The 25,740-nt window shown below is 48.8% G+C and overlaps 1 protein-coding gene across 1 annotated transcript; it reads left to right on the forward strand.

Annotated features, from left to right (window-relative positions):
- The first annotated feature begins 1,784 nt into the window (after positions 1–1,784).
- NSDHL (NAD(P) dependent steroid dehydrogenase-like) lies at positions 1,785–21,668 on the forward strand. Its single transcript, XM_065901203.1, has 7 exons — positions 1,785–1,886; positions 5,395–5,553; positions 12,181–12,327; positions 16,628–16,756; positions 19,067–19,209; positions 20,425–20,527; positions 21,336–21,668. The coding sequence occupies exons 1-7, from the start codon at positions 1,785–1,787 to the stop codon at positions 21,666–21,668; spliced, it is 1,116 nt and encodes a 371-aa protein (XP_065757275.1).
- The last annotated feature ends 4,072 nt before the right edge of the window (positions 21,669–25,740 follow it).

The following is a 25,740-nucleotide window of genomic DNA, read 5'->3' on the forward strand; positions in this document are numbered from 1 at the left end:
ATGTGCATTATTTGAAAGTTATGTTATGGATCCAGGCTCCCTCCGCAAGCCCTAGGGGAGGATCCTTCCTGCCTCTGCCAGCTTCTGGGGGCTCCAGGTGTCCCTGGGCTTGTGACCACAGCACTCCAAATGCTCTCTGCCCTCTCATTTCCTCATGCTTCCCTGAGTATCAGGAGAGATTGAGTAAGAAACCAGCAGTGGGTATTGGTGAGTGTAACACCACCAGAAAAATAACAAACCCATTTGCCCCCAGTGAAGCTCCTGCATCTTAGATGGGGGTGTCTGTGTGTACGCGGTTGAAAGCAGAAAGCATGGGTGCGTACACACACCATGTATTCATGAGTCCAGTGGATGTGTGAGGGCCAAGATGTAGTGGTGAGCAAGACAGACAGGACCTCTAGGCACACTGTTTGCTAGGCCTTGGTGCAGGTGCCCAGATCCTTGTTCCCCGGCGGATGCACATTGAACCAAATGGATAAAATGTTCACCGGCCACATCTGTTTAGGGAGAACAGATGACAGGGCCATCTGCCGACACAAAGAGGATTATGGTGTACAAGGCAGATGGGATAGGCCTAGAGCCACAGGTGAACTTCGCTTATGCGTTGGTGTGCTTTCTAAAAAGTTCTGTGAAAAATGAAGTTTTGAAATATATTTCCTAATAACTTCCATTGTGGTTGCAGAAATATGTGTCCCCAAAATGGCTCCATCAGACATTGAGGATCCTAACATCCAGGCCACAAAATCAGCTCCTACAGGGACACATGACAGTGTGTGTGTGTGTGTGTGTGTGTGTGTGTGTGTAATTGGGCTGCCTGCCTGCCACCTCCTCACTGAAGAGTATTCTCTGAATCTAGCCTTTTGCAAGCAGTTAGACTTTCTTTGTCATGGATTTTGCCATCCCCGGGTGTTAGGGGATCTGTGACTTAGGTAAATTGACCACTGCCAAGAAAGCAGATGCAAGACCGAATGCATTGTAACCCCAAAGTGAACGGCTTCTCTTTGTTTGCAGCTCAGTGGTTTGGTCTTGTTGTGGGACTTTATCACCTGATATGCTTTGCTACTGTCTCCTGGTTATGAACTGCTGGGTCCCCACCACACTCTGACCACTTCCCGAGGGCTTCTGGTGGCCCCAGACACTCTGAGTTCTATATGTGGTCAGGGTGGCTTTAACTCCACCAACAAGGAGAGCTCTGTCTCTTCTTACTCTTCCTCCTCCCAGCATCCCATGCCCTGGCACCATGGGGATGAGCACTGAGTCTGTTTTATTGAGCTGCAGCAAAGAGACATGGCTTGAGCAGATTGATACACATTCTGACAGTGCCAGGACTGGAACCTGGGCCTCCCCGGGTCTGTGCATTTTCCCCCTGTGCTGCCACAGTCTACTAGTCTACTGATCGACTCGAGAGACATAGACAATAATTGAAGTGCTGCGGGAAAAGCTGTGGTGCTAGACATATTCTTTTCATTGTAACTGATGGATGAGATTATTTAACTGGCTTCCTGTTCTGCCTGTAGCCAAATATACAGTGAGTTATGGGCCCAGTCAGGCCCTTCTCCGAGGGCAGCCTGCATCATCACAGGAATGTTCGCTGAGTGCTTCATCCAGCAGCTGAAGCTGTGGTTGAGCTCTTTGTGAAAACTCCATGTGTGCGTGTGCGGGGGGGCATCCACACAGAGCACTAATAACTAAAAGATGGTTCAGTTTATGTAACATGTCTGTCTCTAAATATGTCTTTAAGGACCGAAAAGTTGACTGCAGACGGGGCCAAATTTGCAGCTGAAATGGAACAAGCAGCTGGTGAGCCAGTGCGAGACCAGGGCACATGGACACATTTGACAGAAGACATTGCAAAAGTGAGTACGAAAAGGGTTAACCAAAACCAGGTAAGGGGAAAGTCGAACACATACATACCAACAAGACATTGATACGTAGCTACGGGTTAAAAATCGTATTTGGTTCATTTATTAAATCAATCAATGTTGAGTATTGTTTCTTTATAGAAGATAATATATCTTTATTTAAGGGACCAGGTACTTATTGCTGTGTAACAAACTCTGTCAGAATGTAGTGGTTTAAAACAACACCCATTTCTTTGTTCACGATTCTACAGGTTGGGCTCGGCCCAGCAGGGGGCAGGGGTTCCTTGGTGGGTCTCCCGTGGGCTTGCTGTCACAGCCGCTATCATGGGGACCCTGAGGTGTATGTTCCAGGCAGCCTCACACACATGGCAGTCACTGCTGGCTGTCAGCTGGGTGCCTCGGTTTGCCTTCACGTGGCCTCCAGCAGGTTAGACTGTGCTTCTGGGTAGAATGGCAGAAGGCTTTCCAGGGCCAACAAGGGCGGTAGCAAGGCCTCCTAAAGTCTAGCGTCGCAAGTGTCAGAAGGGACTTGAAGGAATTGTCAGGCCTCTTGGAGATTTTTCCACAAAGATCTGCAAAGGGTGGGTTGGATTCACTTTTGCTGAAATCACACCAAGGTAAAAAATGTGTTTATATCAAAGGTTAGTAAATTAAGGATTCCCAGGAGGTTGCCAGAGGTCAGCAGATCACCCTGGTTTTAGTGTACAGCTCCGAGTAAGGCCTTCTCTATGCCTCTGTAGTTGAGTGTTGATCTGAGATCCTAGCGCTCAGACAAGCCACCAGAGCTCCTTGCCGTCTGCAGTTCATTATTGTGTGAATCAGGACTTTACTCAGCAAACAAAAACAATCTGGATTCGGATGGTTGTTCGTTCTCATTGATTGACTTTATAGGAAGTAAAAGTTACACAAAGTACTACAATAAAAAGAACACTTTCACCCTAACTTATATATACATTCTGTGTAAGACTTCTCTGAGAAAACGGCCCACAGCTAAAGACAAGGGAAAACAGAAAAGGATGGAATAAACCCAGTGACCTGGAGCATTCTCTTTTCTCAAGATCATATTGCAATGAAATAGTATGTCTAGATGGCTTTCTTTCCTATTCTTTTTTTTTTTTTTTTTTTTTTTTTGCGGTACGCGGGCTTCTCGCTGTTGTGGCCTCTCCCGTTGCGGAGCACAGGCTCTGGACGCGCAGGCTCAGTGGCCACGGCTCACGGGCCCAGCCGCTCCGCGGCACGTGGGATCTTCCCGGACCGGGGCACGAACCTGCGTCCCCCGCATCGGGAGGCGGACTCTCAACCACTGCGCCACCAGGGAAGCCCCTCTTTCCTTTTCCTATTCTTAAAACTGTCTCCAAGATGTCAATTTTATAACTCCCAACAGTAACCCATTCTTGAGTCTCGCTACCTGTTTCCAGTCTGGGGTTTCATTCTTACTTGTTAGTGCGTGTTCCTTCTTGTCTGCTGGGCCCACTTGCCCCATGCCATCTTTCATGGCCGTGAAAAGTTAAGTGGTTATTTCACATGATCTCCTGTAACCGAATACCATGGTTCCATCCCACATCTGACTTCTCTGGGGTAAATGCCAGCTCTGTTCTCATCATTACAAAACTCTCTGTGGCACAGCTGCTGACCCACGCTTCCCAGGCAATATTGGCGCAACATTTCAATATAATAAAAAATCCACGTCACTGTCAAAGAGAGGAGTACGGATTGCTCACATTTAAAATCATGAAACGAGATTGCACTAGACGTAGTAGCACGGTTATTTGATTTGTTTTTAATTAGACTATATCAGCCTTTTGAAGCAACTGTAACTAGAGACTGCAGATAATATAAACAAGAGACTCTGAAATCCTTTGGGATGCCCTTAGACGTGTCTAGTTCAGACCCTCTTTGGGCTCAGGCAGATGTTTACTAAACCAAGAAAAAATAGCTTTGGAGGCAAGGATGCTCAGAGTTATTCTAAAAAACTGCAGCTGACTTGGGGGGAACGGGAGGATAAGGGATTGCCGAAAGGGGGATCAAGTGGGATTTGTGTAATTTCATTTGCCTATGCCCTGGGGGTGTGTTAGAAATTTTGGTAAAGGGGCAAATAATGTAGCGTGCTATGATTACATGTATATGACAGTAATTGAAGCATAGACGAGAATGGGCTTAAAAGATAATTTGGTGCGGGGGGTGGCACAGTGAGGCTGACTCTGTCAGGAGATTACAAATGCCTGAACAAATGATGCTAAAGCTACAGAGCCATCTACAGATGGCCTGGTGGACTCCACTAACAATACCACTCCAGATGGGATGACAGGTTGAGAGGGGTAGATCCATAGAAGAGGCTCTGGCACCCCTGCAGTCTCCTGCATGTCTCAATTATATAGGCGTTTAAGGCATACACAGCAGGTTGGTTGGTTGGTTTTTTAATCAGGAGCAGAATTTCTTTAAGATCTCTACTTACCATCCCCAACTTTGATTTACTGTACATGAGCTCAGGGAAGAATGGGGGTTTGTCATCTTAAGGAAGCCCAGATATGGTTTTACAAAGACCCCAGGGAGGAGGGATATAACAGGTCCTCCATCTGGGACCCTTATAGCCAGCTTCATCAGCGTACACCAGCTACAGTTTTGCATCGACTCCCTGGAGTCAGAATATTTAAGTGCCTGCATGTGGTGCACTGTCCTTCCTTTATCCCCAGTTACCAGAGTTGGAATTTAGCCAAAAGAGTGCATGTGTTGCGGAAACTGAAATGTAAACACCATAGCTCTCCCCTAATTTTTCAACAACTTCCTCAGAGCTCAGGGAAGGGGAAGCAAAGCCCTGGGCCTGGCTGGTGAACAGCTCACCCATCCTCCCTGCAACCCCACCAGGAGATCCCATCAGACAGAAGCACAGTCTTACATGGATGGGCTAAGGCGAGAAGGGGTTCGGTGACGAGCCCTAAGCCACACAGCCAGCCCTATAGTGGTTGGGGAGCAGAGGGGGCTGACTTTGCCCTGCAAGTAAGGAAACTCTGCTTTCTCCTTTCTGATATTTTAAGTGCACACTGCCAATTGAGTGGGTGGCACGTTTTGATTTGTTTTGTTTTTCCATTCATGTGTGTGGTTGGTTGGTTGGTTGGTTTGCTTTTTGCCTTAGAAGTGCCCATGGATCAAGAAGGTGTCACTTTTTTTTTTTTTTTTTGCCACCCTGTGCAGCTTGTGAGATCTTAGATCCCCGACCAGGGATCGAACCTGGGTCACGGCAGTGAAAGCGCCGAGTCATAAGCACTGGACCGCCAGGGAACTCCCCTCAGGTCATCCAGTCTAACCAAAGTCTGCCTCAGTATCATTTGCTATCCTGCCTCTCCTGATCCCAGGAGAGAATGTTGGCATTGGTGATAGGACACCAGAATTATATGAAGCTTCCAACTTGGCTCAAGAAGAGTTTCAAACTAAGAGATGGACCTGCCATCGCAGTGGCTCATGGTCTGTGAGTCCAGGCTCTTAATAGTTCTCAGCACACCCGTACCCCACTGCCATCCCTCCCTTTCTGCAGGCCACGAAATGCACAGTGATCGGAGGCTCTGGGTTCCTGGGGCAGCACATGGTGGAGCAGCTGCTGGCAAGAGGCTACGCTGTCAACGTATTTGACATTCGGCAAGGGTTCGACGATCCCCGCGTGCGGTTCTTCCTGGGCGACCTCTGCAGCCAACAGGTAACAGACCACCCAGCCTTGCCGATTGCCCCAGGCCCCTGAAGGGAGACTACCAGACTTATGCTGCTCAGAGGCCAGCCAAGTTGTTGTTTCTAAAACAAAAGTTTTTTTGAAAAATTGTAAAGTTATAGGAAAGAATTTAACACACACCCACATTGTTACTAGTGAGAATGAGTAACTGTCATCTCTGTCACTACTACTCCACTCTGCCCTGGTAGTTCAAAGGCAAGTGTGGCCAATACATAAATGAGTGGGTGTAGCTGAGTAGCAATAAAACTTTATTTACAAAAAGTTGTCCGCAGGCCATAGTGTGCGGACCGTGGCCCCAGAGTGTATATCCAAAAGTGCAATTGCTGGAGTTTTTTTTTTAATTGAGATATAATTCACATTCCATAAATTTCACATTTCTAAAGTGTACAGTTCAGTGGTTGTTAGTCTGTTCACAAAGTGATGCGTCCCTCACCGCTCTGTAATTCCAGAACATTGTCACCACCCAAAAAGGAAACCCCAGGCCTGCTAGCAGTCATTCCCCGTTTCCTGTCCTCCCCACCCCCGCCAGCCCTTGACAACCATACATCTCCCATCTCTACTCTGGACACTTCACATAAGTGGAATCATAATATTTGTCGTTTTGTGACTGACTTCTTTCCCTTAATGTTTTCAAGATTTAGCCGAATTATAAGGGTGTTAATATTTTGAATTTTAAGATGTTGCCAAATTGCTCAACAAGGCTGCTTTGTCACTTAAGTTCACAGCAGCTGTGTGGTAGGATCCCCATTGCTCATGTCCTTGCCAGCACTTGGTATTCTTAGACTTTTTGGTATTGCCCTTCTGGAGAGTGTGAAGTGCTACCTCAGTGACGCTTAGTGTCACATGTGCCCCCTGCACGGGTGGCCAGGCGCCACGCCTTTTCCTGACCCTCTTCTGTACAATGCGTATCACTGACCTTCGCTCATTTGTCTTTGGCTTTACCTTGTTCTTCCTAGGGATGTGTAATTCCTTTCTATTTGAGACAGTCCTTCGCATGTTGTATGTATCACAGTGGCTTCCTTCAGCCTGTCACTGGGCTCTTCTTCTCGGCTTTGGCATCATTGGCTATAGTTTGTTTATTTGTTTTAGATTTTAAGGCCATGGCTTCCTCTGCAGCCCTGTCAAATTCCAGGCTGTCTTCCTTACCCAACCCTCCCCACCTGTGGGCCTGGAGATGGGGTAGAAGTCTTCCTTGTTCATCATCACTGCTCTCACCCTGACCCGAGCTCCCTCCAGCTTTGAAGGTAATACCGGCAGGCTCTGCATACCCTGGTACCCTTCCTTGTGGCCATGATCCACAGCCACCTTCTCCCTTTCCCAGGTGACTCCATCTCAGTTTCTCAGTGGTTTTAGCTCCTGGCCAAGGTCAACCTCATCATAATGGTTGGCAAGTTCAGTATTCACACGAATGATCCTGCCAGTACCCTCGCCTTGGCCTCCACTCCCATTGTCATTCCCTAGACCCGGACCTCGGTCATCCCCAGTAAGTGTGTCCTCTCTGTGATCTCACTTACAGGTGTTGCACTGTGAGCCCCAGCTCCTATCTTTCCAGTTCACAGCCTCTAAGACCTCCACTCTACCAGGTCTGTGACCCACCCAGGCATCTGGCCCTTTCCCACTATCCCGCACCCCATTCAGAGCCTCCCTGCTGTCAAGTCTATGGCTGACTTTCTCCTGCATGATTCTCAGCCCTCATTGTATGTATCAGTCAGAGTTGTCCAGAGAAATAACCGGGGAGACATGGATTGTGGGGGCTGGCAAGTCTGAAATTTGCAGGACAGGCCGGCAGGCTGCAAGCTCGGGCAGTCCTGAGGCAGATTTTCTTCTTCCCGAAACCACAGCTTTTACTCTTAGGCCTTTCAACTGATTGAATGAAGCCCACCCAGATTATCAAGGATAGTCTCCTTTGATTTCAAGTCAACTGATTGTAGATGTTAACCACAGCTACAGAATATCTTCGGAGCAGCCCCTGGACTAGTGTCTGCTGGAAAAATGGACACATAAACCTCCCCATCGTGTTGTACTTCCTGGGTTAAACCCCAGCCCTGGTTAAATCCAGTTCTACCTCCGTGGGGTGTCTCTGTGCGGCCAAACGGGGCTGGAGAAGAAAACACAAGCTTGTTGCCTCTTTCTTCACGGTCGTGGTCTTCAAGCGACCCCTGTACCTTCCGGCACCATATCCACAGACCTACACTCTTCACGTGCTTAGCCCTGGAAATGGTCCAGGCACCAGCTAGAGCCCATGTCCTCTTCCCTACTTGGTGATTCCTCTAGGGATTCTCCACCCTCTCTCCTTGATCGGCAAGCCGTCCTTCTACCAGATCGCAGCCATCAGCACAGCATCAGCATCTTAAGATGCGGCTTTAGCTACTGCCCCACTTTCCCCTTGTGGTAGTTTGTTCTCAGCACCTCTGACTGCTTCCCTCCGTTGTCTCATAGCAGCACTCCAGCTAGGCCTTCACCTAACAGCCACTGATACAGCCACCAGGGACCTGGAAGCGACCAGATGTGGTGGCCACACCGTGCTTCTCATCTGCCTGGACCCTTCCACGGCATCTGATAGTTTCTTCACTCACCACCCGCTCACTTCTCCTCCTGCCTCGCCAATTGCCCCTCCTCAGTCTCCTTATCTCTGTAATTTCTAAACTTGGCAGGATCCGGGGCTTATTCCTTAGATCTCTTTTCTCCAAGCACACTTAGTGTCCTGGTGAATCCACTCCGGCTCACAGATTAAATACAGTCTAGGAGCTAATAAGCTCCAAGCTTGAGATCTCCAGCCTCGTGTCTATCCAGCTGCCTGCTGGCTATCTCTCTTTGTGCTGTATCTAAAATTCAGCTCCTGGCTCCCCGCTACAAGCTGGCCCCCTCCCCCAGCACAGCCAACCTGCTCCTACTAAAGTCCTCACCATCTTGATAAATGCCCACTCTGTCTTTCGGATTGCTTTGGCCAGAAACTTTAGATTTATCCTTGATTCCTTTCTCTTCCATACCCTCGATCCCATCCATCACCAAATCTTGCTGACTCCACTCTCAAAGTAGATCTCCAATCCATCAGCTCCTCACCCCTTCCATTACCACCCTGGTCCAAGCCACCACCCTTTTAATGCATAAATCAGACTTCAGGGCTCCTCTGTTCAGAAGCCTCCAGGGGTGTCCAGTCCTATTTATAGCAAACATACAGACCTGAATAATCACCCACTAGGCCCTGCGTGATCCGACCTCACCGGCTCCCACACTCCCCCTCATTGCTCCGGTCCAGGTACACTGGCCTCCTTACTGCTTCTCAAACTCACCAACTGACTTCTTGCCTCAGGACCTTTGCACTCGCTGCTCCTTCTGTCAGGAATGCTCTTCGTGAACCACAGAGCTTGTTCGGGAAATTCCTGTAAGTCTTTGAGCACCTTATGCTAAGCATCCAGCCCCTCTGGATCTCCCTTACTCCGCTTTGTGTTTCTGTGTACCACTTGGCGCTAGCTGATATACTCTGTGTAAACTTAGGTATCTGTGCCCCCCACCCAGAGAATGTACCCTCCTTGATGGCAGGGATATGGTCTCATTTGATCACTGACATGTCCCCTCAAAGGAGACAGGCTCTTTAGCAAACTTCAGCTCCCCTCCAAACCACTCCCCCACAACTCCCATGCTATCGTTGCCAGTATTTCGCTTCCAGATTTTCTTCACCCTGAAGACGGTGAAGGACGAGGGAGGGATCGACTGACGTCTCCACCCATCAGCACCTCTCCTGTCCCATTTCTGTCTCCCAGGTTCCTTCCTCTTCCTGCTGAAGCATTTCCTGTAGCATTCCCCCCCAGCGAATATCTGTACACAGTAAACTCGCTGAGTCCTTTTATGCCCGAAAATGTCTCTATTTTCCCCTCACTCATGAATGCTAGTCAGCTAGTCAGGTCAGCTGAGTTTTCCTCATGACTTTTAGGATTTTCTTTTTTTGTCCTTTATGGTCTGTAGAGAGTATCTCTAGGTCTGAATTTTAGTTTTCTTTTTGAATCCCACTCAGCACCTAGTGGGCTTCACTTTGAGAAAATTCTTCAAATATTGACTCTACCCCCATTCTTTCTGGAAGCCTCACTGGACATACAGTAAAGTTTTTCATTATATTCTACATGTCTCTTAGTCTCTCCTCCATGTGTTCTTTCTCCTTCTGTCTTTATAATATTTTCTAGATTCTCGCTATTCCATATACACTCACAGCCAGGCCTGTTTCATCTGTATCCCCTCCCCACCCTCAGATTATTTTAAAGCCAAACCTAGACATCTTGTCTTTTTTTTTTTTTGTAAATATTTCAGTATTTGTTGCTAAAAGATAAGAATCCTTTGAAAAAACACAACTCCATGACCACACCTAAAACATATTGACAATTCCTTAATTTCTAACCAGTGTCCAAATATCTCTGAATGTCTCACAATGTTTTTGTATAGTTGTCTTTCCAAATAAGGAACTAAAAAGGTTGAGGAATATTGCAGTCAACTGAAGGGGCAGGACAGGAATGAGATGTTTCAGTCTCTCTTAATTTATAAGTTCCCTCTCACATTTTAAACCTTTAGATTGTTCATTGAATGATGGATGTTTATCATAAACCATGGTCTGGATCTTGCAGATTTCATCCCCGTGGTGTTGTTGAACACGTCCCTGTAGGTTATATTAAATACATTAAAATTATTTTCACCTGTTTCTTTTTACTTTTTTATGTTTTTTTATTTTTTTACTTCTATTTATTTAATTTTTTTGGCCGTGCCACACAGCTCACGGGATCCTAGTTCCCCAAACAGGGATTGAACCCAGGCCTCCCCCCCGCCGCCCCACAGCGGAAGCGCAGAGTCCCACCCACTGGACCGCCAGGGAATTCCCACTTTTTCCTTTTTTAATGTGGCTACTACAAAATTTGAAGTCATATCTATGCTTTGTATTATATTTCTAGTGGAGTAAAGACTGCATCTGATTCTGGTTTGGTTTTTTTCCATTGGGGCATCATGGATTGATACCCCAACAGCCATAAGCACACCTGGTGCTCAGATTTTGCTTTCTACACACCATTGCCCATAATAGGAACCAGGGCTTCTTGGGAAAATAGCCTATGCAGGACTCTGGGGCAGGGTAGGTAGTACAAGGTGAGCCTGGAATATTTTCTTAGGACAAAATTAAGGACGTACTCAAAAACTAATGAGAATATGTCAAAAAGACACAGGAACCAATTTGAAGAGCCTCCACTGGCCAAATCTGGGACATTTTGAGCCTCACCAAATATAATAGTAGTGGATTACACAGAGGGAAAGGTACCTTTTTGATGGCCAGAATCGGGCAGCCATCACGTTAACCAAATGATTGGATCAACATCACCAACAATGGGACAGACTGGGTGATGCCCTGAGAAGGTCATAATGTCACTGGTGTGATGTTCTTGCCAAAAGTATTAAATCTAAAAGACTAATCCAAATTGAGGGGACATTACTGGGACAGTCGGGGAAGTTTGGATAGAGACTAATGATTGCATAGGAGTATCCCATCTGTTACATTTCTGGCATACGATGAACGTTTTGTGGTTACTTAGGAGGATGTCTTCGTTCTTAGGAGGTGCCTGGTGAAGACTTGAGAGGCTAAGTGGCATGACGTCTACAGCTTACTCTCAAATGGTTTCAAGGAAAAACATCATGTCTACATAGAGAAAATTGTGGCAAAATGCTAATAATCGGTGGATCTAGGCACATAATTCATGGTTGTCTTTCTTTTGGTGATGTTAGTATCTGTTGATCATTCCTAGATCTTATTACTTAGTTAAGGTTTCACAAAATGGTGACATGCTATTATTTTCTCTTTATTTCTTAGCTCAAATCTTTGTACCTTGTGCAGATTAAATGCTTGACTCTTTCCCTTTATTTGCCACTTTGCAAAAGGAATTCTTACTCTTACTGGGGATCAAATTGTCCCTTCCTTTTTGGCCAGTGGGAGCGTCTTCAAGTTGGCTCTCGAGTCCTTTTAACAGGAGTTATTTTCTGGTGCGACAAGGTGTTCCTGGCTCATCTTGTCTGTTTCCTGCCCCAGATCTGCAATCAGCCGTCGATCTCAGGAGCTCTGCTTCCCTGTAGCAATAAATTAAACGTACATGTTTTTGTCTCAGGTTACTGTTTTATGTCTCGTTTCACAGAAAGGAATGCTGCTGTGTATTGGGTATTTACACCGTCTTTTCATATGATTCATAATGTGTATCTATGGGCTCATCTTCCCCAGGAGCTTTAACTGCAGGTGCCCTGAATTGTACCCCACCCACCCACCACCCATGAGGTGCAAAGGCAAAGATGCTGCCTTTCTCTGGATCCCACAGGCTTCTCATGCCCCAAACCAGTTTTTATTTGGGCCCAGGTAATGGGGAGGGGGGTGGTTAAAGGGACAATATGGTTTCTGTGCCATGTACTTATGTGTTGTTTGACTCTTTTACAATGAGAATGTATTTCTGTGTTGATTGTAGAATTATTAAAGGGCAAGCCACCTACATGCCCCAGATTGGAGAGTGGTAATGTGAGGAGGATGTTTACTTGTCTAAAGCAGGAGGGATTCTTTTTTGTCTTTGTTTGCTTCTCCAGGATCTGTACCCAGCTCTGAAAGGTGTAAACACAGTTTTCCACTGTGCATCGCCCCCGCCATCCAGTAACAACAAGGAACTCTTTTACAGAGTGAATTACGTTGGCACCAAGAATGTCATTGAAGCTTGCAAAGAGGCTGGGGTTCAGGTAAGGGGAAAGCTGGAATGAGTGCTGTCAGGAGCGTGTGATGGCCCTTTCCAAGTGTGTGGGGACCAGGGCTCTTGTTCTCTTCCTGTGCCTAGCCAGGCTTGCTTCCTAAAGTGTTGTGGAGAGCCTAGAAATTCAGCCCTAGGACCTGCTGAGCATCTGAACAGACCATCTGAGGACCCTAAGGTTTATTAGTCTTGGTTAAAGAGCTACAAAATTTCGAAATTGCTTGTATTTTTTTTATTGTGGCTTAAACATATATATATATATATATATATATAATGTAAATACATATAAAACATAAAATTTACCATTTTAACCATTTTTAAGTGTACGGTTCGCTGGCATTAAGCACATTCGCATTGCTGTACAACCACCGCCATCATCCGTCTCCAGAACTTTTTCATCAGCCTAAGCCGAAATCTGTACCAATTAAACACTAACTCTCTCCTCCCCCAGCCCCTGGCGCCCACCATCCTGCTTCCTGTCACTGTGAATTTGACTCTAGGGACCTCGTAGAAGTGGCATCAAACAACATGTGGCCGTTCGTGTCTGACTTACTTTACTTAGTGTAACATCTTCAGGGTTCGTCTGTGCTGTAGCAGGTGTTAGAACACCAGGGCTGTTTCCAGGTTTTGACACGGGGAGGGGTAAGGGTAAACTGGGACGAAGCGAGAGAGTGGCATGGACACATACACATATATATATACATATATATATATATACACATATATATATACATATATACACTACCAAACGTGAAATAGATAGCTAGTGGGAAGCAGCCACATAGCACAGGGAGCTCAGCTCGGTGCTTTGTGACCACTGAGAGGGGTGGGATAGGGAGGGTGGGAGGGAGGGAGGGAGACGCAAGAGGGAGGAGATGTGGGAACATATGTATGTGTATAACTGATACCCTTTGTTATAAAGCTGAAACTAACACACCATTGTAAAGCAATTATACTCCAATAAAAACGTTAAAAAAAAAAAGTTTGTAGGGGACTTCCCTGGCAGTCCAGTGGTTAAGACTCTGTGTTTCCACTGCAGGGGGTACGGGTTCAATCCCTGGTTGGGAACTAAGATCCCGCATTCTTTGCAGCGTGGCCAAAAGAAAAGAAAAGAAAGAAAATCTAAAACTTTGTAAAAATAATATCATGTTGAATATATCTTCCCGCAACTTGCTTTTTTTTTTTTTTGCGGTACGCAGGCCTCTCACCGTTGTGGCCTCTCCCGTTGCGGAGCACAGGCTCCGGACGCGCAGGCTCAGCGGCCACGGCTCACGGGCCCAACCGCTCCGCGGCACGTGGGATCTTCCCGGACCGGGGCACGAACCCGCGTCCCCTGCATCGGCAGGCGGACTCTCAACCACTGCGCCACCACGGAAGCCCCCAACTTGCTTTTTTTCCCCAACATTATGTTTTTGATATTTCTCCATCTTGATATACGTAGCTCTGGTATATTCACTGAAGTGGCAGGATTGCTCAGTGGTAACAGTGCAGGAAGTGTTTTTTTTAATGTAGTATTTAGGGAATGTCTCTCAATAGAGCAATCAAAAGATTGGTTACTGTGCTTTTCTTTTCAAAGATTTAAAGTGTTACTTCCCACATTTAAATCCTTAATCCACCAGGAACTTATGTCTGTGTATGTTCTGAAGTAGACAGAGGATGTTTTGGTACTCAGCAGCATGTATTATACGATCCATCCTTTCCCCGCTGTTCAGCGCCCTATGCAGCATCTGTGTGGGCCTCTTCCCGGCTCTCAAACTCTCTTGGCCCCTGTGCCCTGCCGTAGGATGAACCTCAGTATCTAGTGTAGGACAAGTCACTCCCCCAACCATGTTCTTCAGAATTTGCTTGTCTACCCTCAGAATGGGAGAAACTATTTGCAAATGAAGCAACTGACAGAGGATTCATCTCCAAAATTTACAAGCAGCTCATGCAGCTCAATGTCAAAAAGACAAACAACCCCATCCAAAAATGGGCAGAAGACCTAAACAGACATTTCTCCAAAGAAGATACACAGATTGCCAACAAACACAGGAAAGGATGCTCAACATCATTAATCATTAGAGAAGTGCAAATCAAAACTACAATGAGGTATCACCTCACACCGGTCAGAAGGGCCATCATCAAAAAATCTACAAACAGTGAATTCTGGAGAGGATGTAGAGAAAAGGGAACCCTCTTGCACTGTTGGTGGGAATGTAAATTGATACAACCACTATGGAGAACAGTATGGAGGTTCCTTAAAACACTAAAAATAGAGCTCCCATATGACCCAGCAATCCCACCCCTGGGCATAAATCCTGAGAAAACCATAATTCAAAAAGAGTCATGGGGCTTCCTTGGTGGCACAGTGGTTGAGAATCCGCCTGCCAATGCAGGGGACATGGGTTCGAGCCCTGGTTCTGGGAAGATCCCACATGCCACGGAGCACCTGAGCCCGTGTGCTGCAACTACTGAGCCTGCATGCTGCAACTACTGAAACCTGCGCGCCTAGAGCCTGTGCTCCACAACAAGAGAAGCCACCGCAGAGAAGCCTGCGCACCACAGTGAAGAGTAGCCCCTGCTCGCCGCAACTAGAGAAAGCCCGCACACAGCAACGAAGACCCAATACAGCCAAAAATAAATAAAATGAAAAAAAAAAGTCATGTACCACAATGTTCACTGCAGCTCTACTTACAATAGCCAGGACATGGAAGCAACCTAAGTGTCCGTCGACAGATGAATGGATAAAGAAGATGTGGCACATATATACACTGGAATATTCCTCAGCCATAAAAAGAAATGAAATTGAGTTATTTGTAGTGAGGTGGATGGACCTAGAGTCTGTCATACAGAGTGAATTAAGTCAGAAAGAGAAAAACAAATACCGTATGCTAACACATATATATGGAATTTTTTAAAAAAATGGTTGTGAAGAACCTAGGGGTGGGACAGGAATAAAGATGCAGACGTAGAGAATGGACTTGAGGACATGGGGAGGAGGAAGGGTTAGCTGGGACAAAGTGAGAGAGTGGCATGGATTTATATATACTACCAAATGTAAAACAGCTAGCTAGTGGGAAGCAGTCACATAGCACAGGGAGATCAGCTCGGTGCTTTGTGACCACCTAGAGGGGTGGGATAGGGAGGGTGGGAGGGAGGGAGATGCACAAGGGAGGAGGTATGGGGATATATGTATATGTATAGCTGATTCACTTTGTTATAAAGCAGAAACTAACACACCGTTGTAAAGCAATTGTACTCCAATAAAGATGTTTAAAAATTGAAAATATTTTATAAAATTAAAAACAAAGAATTTGTGTATTCTTAGCCCTTTGCTCGTATACATTTTAGAACCAGCCTGTCGAGTTCCTTGATAAAGCCTGTTGGAAATGTTACTGTAATTGCCTCAAACCTAAAGGTAATTTGGGAGAGAATTGAAATCTTTCAAATATTGAGTCTCCGTATCCATAAATACATACATAATATGTCTATTTATCTCTCTCTTTAATGTCTTTCAATAGAGCTTTATACTTTACTTCATAAAGGTTTTGTACATCTTCTGTTAAATTTATTCCATGTACCTTGCTGAACTCTAATATTTTCTGTATATTCGTAGTGCTTTGTATGTAGACGTTTGCAGCACCTGTAAGTGGCAATAGTTTTGTTTCTTCTTTTCAAATCATTACACTTTGTTGTTTCCCTTATCCTACCATGCTGGCTAGAACTTCCAGGACCTTGTTGAATAAAAGTGATAAAGATGTGATTCGAGCTAATGGTGTTCGGTTTAGGACGGACTGCCCTTAACCAGATAGCCGGAAGCTACGAACCCTCGTAAGAAAGCAACTTCCTTTCAAATAGCATTTCACCGGTGGACATGTGCACGTGCCCGTTCGTGTGTGCTGACGTGCCAAGGTTGGGATCAGAATCACCAGGATCTTTTGCAGACAGGCACCTGCCTCGAAGTTTGTGGGCTATCCTTCCCCCATGGAGAATCACTCCCATAGTGAGATACCGTGAATAATGGAAGTCTGTTCTATCCCTTGGTTGTGATAAGAGGGGGGAAAATGTGAAATTCACTGTTTTAGAGTGTGATACCATAATGTGTCTCAAATCCCCATACCTGCAAAAGATGGTGATCTTTGCATTATTTTAAGAAGGCCTGAAAAGGGAAGGCATCATAGTAAAGAATCTGTATGGGGCGAGGGTTGTGAACACGTGCCCTTTGATTCTCTTTCCTACCTGACCGTCGTGATGTTTAAACAGCGATCGTCCCTGACTCATTTTTTTTTAAATCTTCTGTTCTCCTCTGCCAGAAACTCATTTTAACCAGCAGTGCCAGTGTCATCTTTGAGGGTGTCGACATCAAAAATGGAACCGAAGACCTCCCTTATGCCAGGAAGCCCATTGACTACTACACAGAGACGAAGATCTTACAGGAGAGAGTACGTACCTGAAAACTGGTTGAGTGAGTGACAAACGAGGTCCATGAACGTCTACAGAATTTAGAATCTTAAGAATGTTAATGAACATGGGAAGTTAGTATTCTGACGCCTAATATGTAAATCGGGCAGTAAAATCTGTGGATGGAATTCAATTTCAAAGATAATAACAGAAAAAATAATAACATAATAGCTTAATGTGGCCAGACACTACTCTGTATTTTACGAGGAGCTGCCTCATTTAAACTTCGCAATGACCCCACAAGGCAGGTACTGTTACCGTCACCAGGTTACAGAGGAGGACAGTTGGTGCAGAGAGATTCGGAAGCTTCCTGAGGTCGCGCAGCTCTAGAGCTTGCACTCAACATGTATACCATGCAAGTTTATTGAACTGCTCCAGCAATCAGACAATTTATGATGACCCAAAGTGGCAGGCAGAACTCAGGCTAAACACTCAAGTGTGTTTTGATTTGAACACACCTTCCTAGTGGCACTCTTGCACCCCCTGTCCTTTTTTTTTTTTTTTTTTTTTTTTTGAAATTAAACAATGGAAGGCTCTTGCTTTATTTTAAGGAAAAGTACTTTTTCACTTGGCAAGCCAGCTTCACCAGGGAGCACCTGGTTGTAGCAGCAGTCTGGGCCAAGTAGCAGAGACTGTGACAGTAGCCAGCTCCGGGACTAACGTCCGGGAGAATATTACCCTGAAGACACCCGATACTGTAGGCCATGGATACTCATCGGCCACAGGCAGCTCACCTTAGCCAGGCAGCTGTGAGTTTGCCTCTCCAAGCTGTTGGCAGCGGGCCACACCTACTGAGGTTTTCTTTCGCAGCCGGTATGTATGGAACCAGAGCTTAACGCCAGATTGGCCAGAGTCCCCCTGCGCGGCCTGAGTGTCAGCCGCCTCCCATCTGTTTGCTATTACTCCAACCCAGCAAGTCCCAAAAGACCTCATCTGCCGGGAGACCCAAGGGCTTCCCAGTGCAGCACATGGAGGCCTAGCTTTTGCAAGCTCCAGTCCTCGGTCTGCCCACCTGCTCCTTGGAGCACAGAGAGCCTCACGCAGCTCCCACCTGCTCAGACTTGACCCAAGGAGCGCTAAAGCTTCCACTGGGCCCCGTGCACCCTCCTCCAGCGCTCCTGGGTCTCCCGCCCACTGGGCTCAGGTGCTGCAAGTGGCAACTGTGGTTCAGACCATCGTCATGTCACTTGCACAGACTCTTGGGTGCTCTGCTGGAAACGAGCTAAGCCTGTAAACGCCTCTGGCAGTAACCGTGCTGGAGCCTCCAGTTGGCGGCAGATGTCAAGCTGCTGTCGGCTTTCAAACGTGCTGACAGATAATAGATGGAGTGTGGTGTTATCTAGGACTCCCGGAGCTTTCTTCTCTTTAGTAACAGAGATGAGCCTCGGCTAGAGGGCATTTGAAGGCTTATTGAGTCATTTCCTCTGTCCCTGTGGGGACCAGGGCCTGGTGGGGGGAGAGGAGAGGCAGCTCCACCTTTGGGTAACTCCGATCATTGTGAACACAGTCAACAAGTGGCTTAAGCTCACTGGACCAAAACGTGAACAAGGATTTTGCCACCACGGAGTAGAAATCCTAGGTGAGGTGGGCCATCTCGTTTCAGCAGCACACAGCCTTGGCAGTAGTACCATCGTGGTCCCCATTTTTAACAACAACCTATCTGATCCTTTGGGAAGTTTTGTTCCCTTTGAGACAAAACTTGTTTCTCTGTACTTGAAGCCCTTAAGTTCTAGCTTGTACATTAAGCCACACAGAACATGGCTCTGAGGATTCACCCGACATGTTGGTTCATCTGTTTAGCTACTGAGTTGCTGCCCTGTTTCTCCCAGCCCCTTCTTCCTGGCCCAGTTGGCTTCATCAGAGTCCCTTCCTAGGAGGTGGTACTCAGTTCTGACCACAACAGCCCAGGACTGGTGGAAACATACAGGTGGCACATGGAGCTTAAGTCAGGAGCCGGTTTGGTGGCAGCAGCCTTACTGAAGGCCCCCAGCTAACTCATTAACTGGATCTCTCAGGTATTTACCACAGACTGCTGCATTCATGCATTTTAGTGTTTAAACCCAAACCCAGGCCCTTCTGTTGGATTCTACTGGTTTCGACCCAGCTCTCTCCTGTGTTTTCAGATTTGGGTGTTGGAGTGGGGAAAGGGATACAGAAGTAGTCCCGAATTGTAAGTGTCACTGACGTGAGTCTGCAGCCCGGGGCAGTGGGCGGCATCCATGCCCCCGTGCGAGGACCTGTCCCCTGGGGAGCATGTCTGCAGCCCACATGGTCCCTCTGCTCTCCCGCAGGCGGTACTGGGTGCCAACGATCCTGACCGGAATTTCGTAACCACAGCCATCCGCCCTCATGGCATTTTTGGCCCAAGGGACCCCCAGTTGGTCCCCATTCTCATCGAGGCGGCCAGGAAAGGCAAGATGAAGTTCATGATCGGGTAAGTTGGCTGCTCTCCTCCCCGCACCCCCCACCCTGGACACAGTCGGCTCTTGCCTTACGTGGCCTTCTCTGCTGCCCGCTGCTCATTTCCTGGGGCTGCCACAACAAATGAGGCTTAGAACAACAGAAATGGATTCACTCCCAGTGATGGAGGCAAGGACTCCAAAATCCAGGTGTGGGCAGGGTTGGCCCCCACTGGAGGCTCTGAGGGAGAGTCTGTTCCAGGCCTCTCTCCCAGTCTCAGGTGGCTGCCAGCAACCCTTGGCGTCCCTTGGCTCGTAGACCCGTCACTTCAGTCTCTGCCTATATCTTCATGTGACGATCTTTTCTCTGTGTCTGTACCCAAACGTCCCTCCTCTTATAAGGACACCAGTCATTGGGTTTAAGGCCCACCCTACACTAGTGTGACATTATCTAAACTAATTACATATTCAAAGACCTTATCTCCAGATAAGGTCATAGTCACAAGTTCCAGGGAGACATGGATTGTGGCAGGACGCTCTTCTGCCCCATGAACCCTCTCAGGTAGGCTGCGAAGACATTTGTGTCCCTGTTTGGAAATTCCGGAAACAGGCTCAGAGGGGAAACAATTGGCCCAGGGTTAAGGGCCAAGCCCTCCGCTCTCCTTGCATCTAGGAAGGCGGGGGGTAGGTGTTCACATTCCTCCTCTGGGCAAGTGCAAGTGGGAGGGCCGCTGCAGGTGATGAGACTGGGACGGTGTCCCCAGTATACCTTTCCTTCCCCCCCCCTTCCTTTCTTCCTTCCTTCCTTCTCTTTTCTCCCTTTCTTTCCCCATTTATCCCTGTGCCTTGCCACTTTGCCTCCCTGCCTCTCACTTGGCTTCCCTGCTGTGGGATTTGAAAGAGACAGTAGAAAACTCCGAGGCCAGAGAAAGGCATTAGCCCAGAGTGCCCTGGAGGGAGTTCAGAGCTGCTGCCCTAATTAGAGCCCAGAGCAGACAATACCAGTGTTGGCCACACTGGGACGGGGCAGGCAGGGCACGGGACTTGCAGATTCATTGGTGGGCCCTTAAATATCCCACTGGCCCTGAGGGCCTAGGAGCCCTGGTCTCCTGCCCATCTTCAACTGTTACGGATGCCCAGGTGTGCCAGGGGCTGGCATTGCCAAGGCGGGTCCTGGCCCTGGGTCCACGTGCAGGGGCTCTACCAGGTTCTCCCCCGACGCAGGGAACCCATTCCTTGTGCACATGCAGGAACGGGGAGAACTTGGTGGACTTCACCTTCGTGGAAAACGTGGTCCACGGACACATCCTGGCTGCAGAGCACCTCTCCAGAGACACAGCCTTGGGTGGGAAGGTAAGGCACCTGCTTCTACCTGCTTCTACCTGCTTCTACCTGCTCGGCAGCAGCCGGCCCACCCCTTCCTGCCCCTGTGTGTCCGCCTGCCTTCACAATTCTCCTCCCAGTGATTGGACCCACTGGCAAGTGGCTTCTGTGACCCTGCATCCTGGCAAAGCTGCTCTAGGATCCCACTGGGCCACGGTTGAACCCCTCTGGTGGGGTGAGGTCAGCTCTCACGCAGAGATGAGAGAGCACACGCGGGCTCCTTTCACTCCCACTCCTAGGGCCCCCGTCTTCTTTGTTTCTCACTCCGACCTTTGGAATCCCCCGTATTTGGGCATCATTTTTTTCTCCTGGACCTCTGCCATTTTCCCCCTCCTGTAACTCTCAGTGTGGCGGGGGTATGGTGGGTATGGCTTTTAGTATACACCAAAGACAGCACGTTTCAGAAATGTCATATGACCCGTTCGTTGCATCTGAAGATAAGATGATTTACTGCATTTACCGTGATTAACACAATTATTAAATTAACAAACGTACCTTCCCAAGTGCAATCTAAGCTTCCCTTGAAATCCTGTCATCGCCTGAAAGCTGCCACTGGCTCATGCTTGCAGACTTGCGGACCACGTGAAACGCTGCGGTCTGTGTAGGCTTAATAACCGCCTCACTTTTGAGCTGCCTTGCAAAGGAACTGGGGCGGGCAGGCAGGGAGCGGCCACTGGTTTCTCAAAATATTGGTCCTGGCTGAGCTCCAAGCTCCAAGCATGGCCTGCTGCCCCGTCCTGCTGGGGAGCAGTTCCTAACTTCTCCTTCCCCCCTGCAGGCTTTTCACATCACCAACGATGAGCCCATCCCTTTTTGGACTTTCCTGTCCCGCATCCTGACAGGCCTCAATTACGAGGCCCCCAAGTACCACATCCCCTACTGGGTGGCCTACTACCTGGCCCTCCTGCTGTCCCTCCTGGTGACGGTAATCAGTCCCATAACCCAGCTTCAGCCCACTTTCACACCCATGCGGGTCGCGCTGGCTGGCACATTCCATTACTACAGCTGTGAGAAAGCCAAAAGGGTCATGGGCTACCGGCCGCTGGTCAGCATGGATGACGCCGTGGACAGGACCGTGCGGAGCTTTCACCACCTGCGGAAGGTCGAGTGAGGCGGCCTGGAGCCTGGGCCCTTCCACGCGTTCCCCAGCCGATAACTCTCTCCTTCCAGTGAGTTTCTTCTGAGCTTAGGTCTCCTCCGGCTGGTTCTATGAGAGCACACCCACCCTTCTGTGACTCCGAGGGTGGCGAAATCAGCAGGCGTTTCCTCTTCGTAGGACTGGATGTAGATTTCTTAAAATTGGGCAGCTTCCTAGTCTACTGTTTTGTATTCTCTCCCTCTCCCCCACCCGCTTCCTCCTGGGTTCCTTATCATTCCAGTGGCCTCGTAAACAATCAAAGAAGCCGTAGGGAAGAAACAAGCCATTTGCTGATTGAGGAGGGGGTCCTAGACTTATTTCCATGCAGACTGTTCAAGGAGCCACAGATGACAGATAGCCTAGAGAAAAGCAGAAGTTATAAACACATGGTGAGGCTTCAAGTGTACATTTTAAATAGACACAGAGTTTAGAGCAAAAACTTTTACAAAGCTTGAGTAACTGTAACCCCCCCCCCCCAAATCCCTGGGGAGAAGAGCCACCAGTTGCCCATTTCCTTACATGCTCCCAAGTTCTCTCTCAGGTACAGCTGGTGTGCCTGCCTGCAGTATTTTTTCATACAACATTCTTTCATGGGCACCTTTCTCTTTATCCACAGAGCCCTGTGTCCTTTTAATGGCAAGGTGGTGGTCTGCCCGAGTGGCATACCGTTTGAAGCTGTTTAGCACCTCTCCTAACATGGGACACTGGGCAGGTTGCCAGTAAGCCATGGAGAAGGTCAGAGAGAAGAGTACCCCCTTTATCTGCTTGGAGTTTGGGCAGAAACAGCCCGAGATGATGCAGAAAGGGCTACTTCCCTGCGGCTCACGCTCATAGAACCCTTCAGGCCAGTTTCTGACCGTCATAGCACATACAGTGATTCAGCGTTCTTTATTTTCTGGTGCTCTGCTTACAGAATCTGGTTTCTTCTCAGACTCATTGAAATGTAACCTTAAAGACTTCTGTTTGCTTCTCTGCCTTTGTGCAAGGGTGGGGAGACAGCTGGGGAGACTGGAATAAAGTGAAGGTATTGTACGTGCTGTGCAGTTTGTGTGATTTGAACTTGACCCCCACCTGGGGGGAAACAGCTACTGGGGTGGGGGGACACAAACAGAAATAAAACAGGGTTTTTGCCCCTAAGGCAGTTAGAACGGAGGAGTTAAGATACGTTCACAAGCCCCTATAATAGCAGGTAGGAAATGATAGACACACTTGAGACGCCCCTAGATGGCGTTTCAAGGTAAAAGGTAAGGTTCACAGGCATTGGCTTGTCATAGTTTCATTAGCGATGTGTTGTCTCTCAGATTCAATGAAGTACAGAAATGTCCAGCTGGCCTTGGAGGTTAGTTGAGCTGAACTTTATCTTGTAGGCCTGGGAAACCATTGACAGTTCCAGCAATGGGGAGCAAAAACCCACAAGCTCATTCCAGCCACCCTATGTGGAGCCTGAGAGACGAGATAGGAAGTAACAAAACTCTGAGCAATGTTGCAGCTGTCCATGGAACTACAAATGGAGCCTTAGTGGAAGGGCCTGGAAAGGAGTCAGGATTCCTCTGGGGGGTGAGAGGCAGGAGGAGGCCAGGGCAGTGAAGGGAAGACTCCGCTTTCGGAGCTACTGGAAGGAGGGTCTCAGGCCGGGAAGACAAGCTGGCGGGTCTCGCTGAGGAGCACCGAGGACCAAAATGCTCTCGGCCCCCCACCCGTTTGTAGAAGGTGTGACAGCCAGGAAAACAGACTCTGCACAGCCCTGGGAAGTTGTTAGAAACTGGCGCCCCACCGCAGACCTGAACTGAGACTTGGAGGGCAGGCCTGGCACTCTGCTTCACAAGCCCCCCCGATGGTTCAGAACAACGGAAGTGGTCTCCCACCAGGTCACTGAGTACAGCTAGAACCTCGCGTCAGCCCCCGAAAGACTGAACTTGCCCAGATCCCTGGACCACCGCCTTCCCTCCGCTTTCCCACCCCGTCCCTCTCCTGCCAACCAGAGCCTGGCAGTGCAGTGCACGTCCCTAAAATGACACACTGGATGACCGACCCGGCCTGTGGCTCACCCCTGTGCAGGCCTGAGGGAAGGCCGTTGTCTCCCAGCTCGGGGACAGCTACAAGTCCAGGCCCGGTTCTGCATGTTCATTGGGGAGCTCTCTTGTTTCAGGCCCTCTCCCCTCCCCATCCGTGCTGACCTAGTTGCACACGCGGCCCCGTGCGCACCTGGGTCAGGTGTACTGGGACGGCTGAGCTGATCTGTGTGTCCCCTCCAATGCAGACTCTACGCCCATACAGGCGTCCTTCCTAAACCACAACTAGATCCTGCCTCTCCTCTGCCGGAAATACTTCAGTGGGTCCCAGTTTTCTCCTGAGCACATTCTGCAGCTTCTTCCCCTGGGCTTCCCACCTGCTGTGCCCTAGGCAGACTTCTCTGGCCGTGTCATCCATCCCCTTGCCCAGGTTGCCCCCGCCGCCTGCAGTGTCCTCTCCCCCATGTGGCCCCAAGTCCAGAATGGCCAGCTCCCTTTCCCCGCCAATGCCTACCCTGAGCCTCCCGACTGGAAACCATCTCTCTCCTCTGGGCTCCCAGCCCGAGGCTCTCGATCTTTACGTCGTTTACTGTCTTCCCTCTGTGTGCTTCCTCCTACCCACACCAGGCAGGAGCTCCTTGGAGGTAGAGGCAACCGGTGTCCCCACAGCACAGAGGGGAGGTCAGGAAGCGTGGGTAAGCACCTGCCTGGCCTAGAATCCCGGAGTAACAGCTGCAAGCAGAGGAAACAGTCCAAGGAATGGGGAACAGCAGCCAGCGGGCCTAGTTGGAGCAGAGGTTCCAGGCCTGGCATTCGTGCGTGGACTCGGGAGGTCTGTGAACCCCATAAATTGGACATGGCCTTTGGGGCATCTGTGAGTGTGTGTCTTTTGGCAGGAGAGGCACAGAGCTGTCATCAGCTTTTCACAGATGACTGTGGCCCAACACAAAATTCGAGCCAGTGGGCTGGGGGCCAGCAGCTGCAGAGAAGCCTGCCCTGGATGGAGGGTCCAAGAGAGACAAGCCGAGGGGGCAGAGCCCAGACTGGGGCTCCCAGGCATCATGGGCACCCCCATCTGCGTGTGTTCCTGGGACAGGGGGTGCCTGTGGCCAGCTGTTCCATCTGTGGGGTCCATGACTCCAAACCAGGGAAGGACTGGAACCAAGGCAGACGCTGGCTCAGCAGACAGGACAGGAATGGTTGAGGCCTTTGGCCACAGCCCTCTAAACTCTGGTGTGCATTCCTCCTCACTGACAAGGAGCTCTAGGCTTCCTCTCTACTTGCCGGGCGAGACAGCCTTGGTGCTAGAAAGTTCTCCCTTCTACTGAACTGAAATGCCTCTCGATGTGACTTCCCTCGCCTTCCCTCCCTCCGCACAACCCCAGCAAGTTAGCCTCTAAGCTCCTCGTGGCTCCTCAGCGGCACTCTCTTCTTTCAAACCTCACCTGCAGCAGCATTTCCTCCTCGCAGCTTCCCCCCATGAAGATCTCTCTCTTCTGGCTTTTCCTACAAATCCTGGCCTGCGTTGCCGTCTGAGCACTTCCTCGATCATACAGTAATCACTGGCTCAGCTGCCCAGATCTCCCATGAGCCGCTACACTGCTCAAGGGCCAGGGGCTTTTCATTCATTTCTCTGTCCCTGGAGTCCTGTGTAGTGCTTACTCCCGAGAAGGTGATCAGTAAGTGTCACCAGACTGGAAGGGCACTGAGAGGAGAAAGCCAGTAACACCCACACTGACCAGCTGGGGGAGCCCCAGAGAGAAGCAGCCGCAGCCAAGGGCACTCAGGCACTGAGCACAGCCAGGGCTGGACCATGGGCTCCCGATTCCCCAGGCAGCTTAACACACCACCAAGGGACACAGGCTCTCATCTGAGGCTTTCCAAAGTGAAGGGCTCAAAGGGCACAAAAGAGGCATATTGGGAGACACTAGAACCTTCCATCACCAGCATTCACCTCTTTCCATAAGCACTACCTAGTTGTTGATCTCGAAGGACTCCAAGTTACGGTGGCCACAAAGTAGACTCCCCTTTGT

The sequence above is a fragment of the Phocoena phocoena genome, chromosome X (genome assembly GCF_963924675.1).
Source record: "Phocoena phocoena chromosome X, mPhoPho1.1, whole genome shotgun sequence".
Lineage (NCBI taxonomy): Eukaryota > Metazoa > Chordata > Mammalia > Artiodactyla > Phocoenidae > Phocoena > Phocoena phocoena.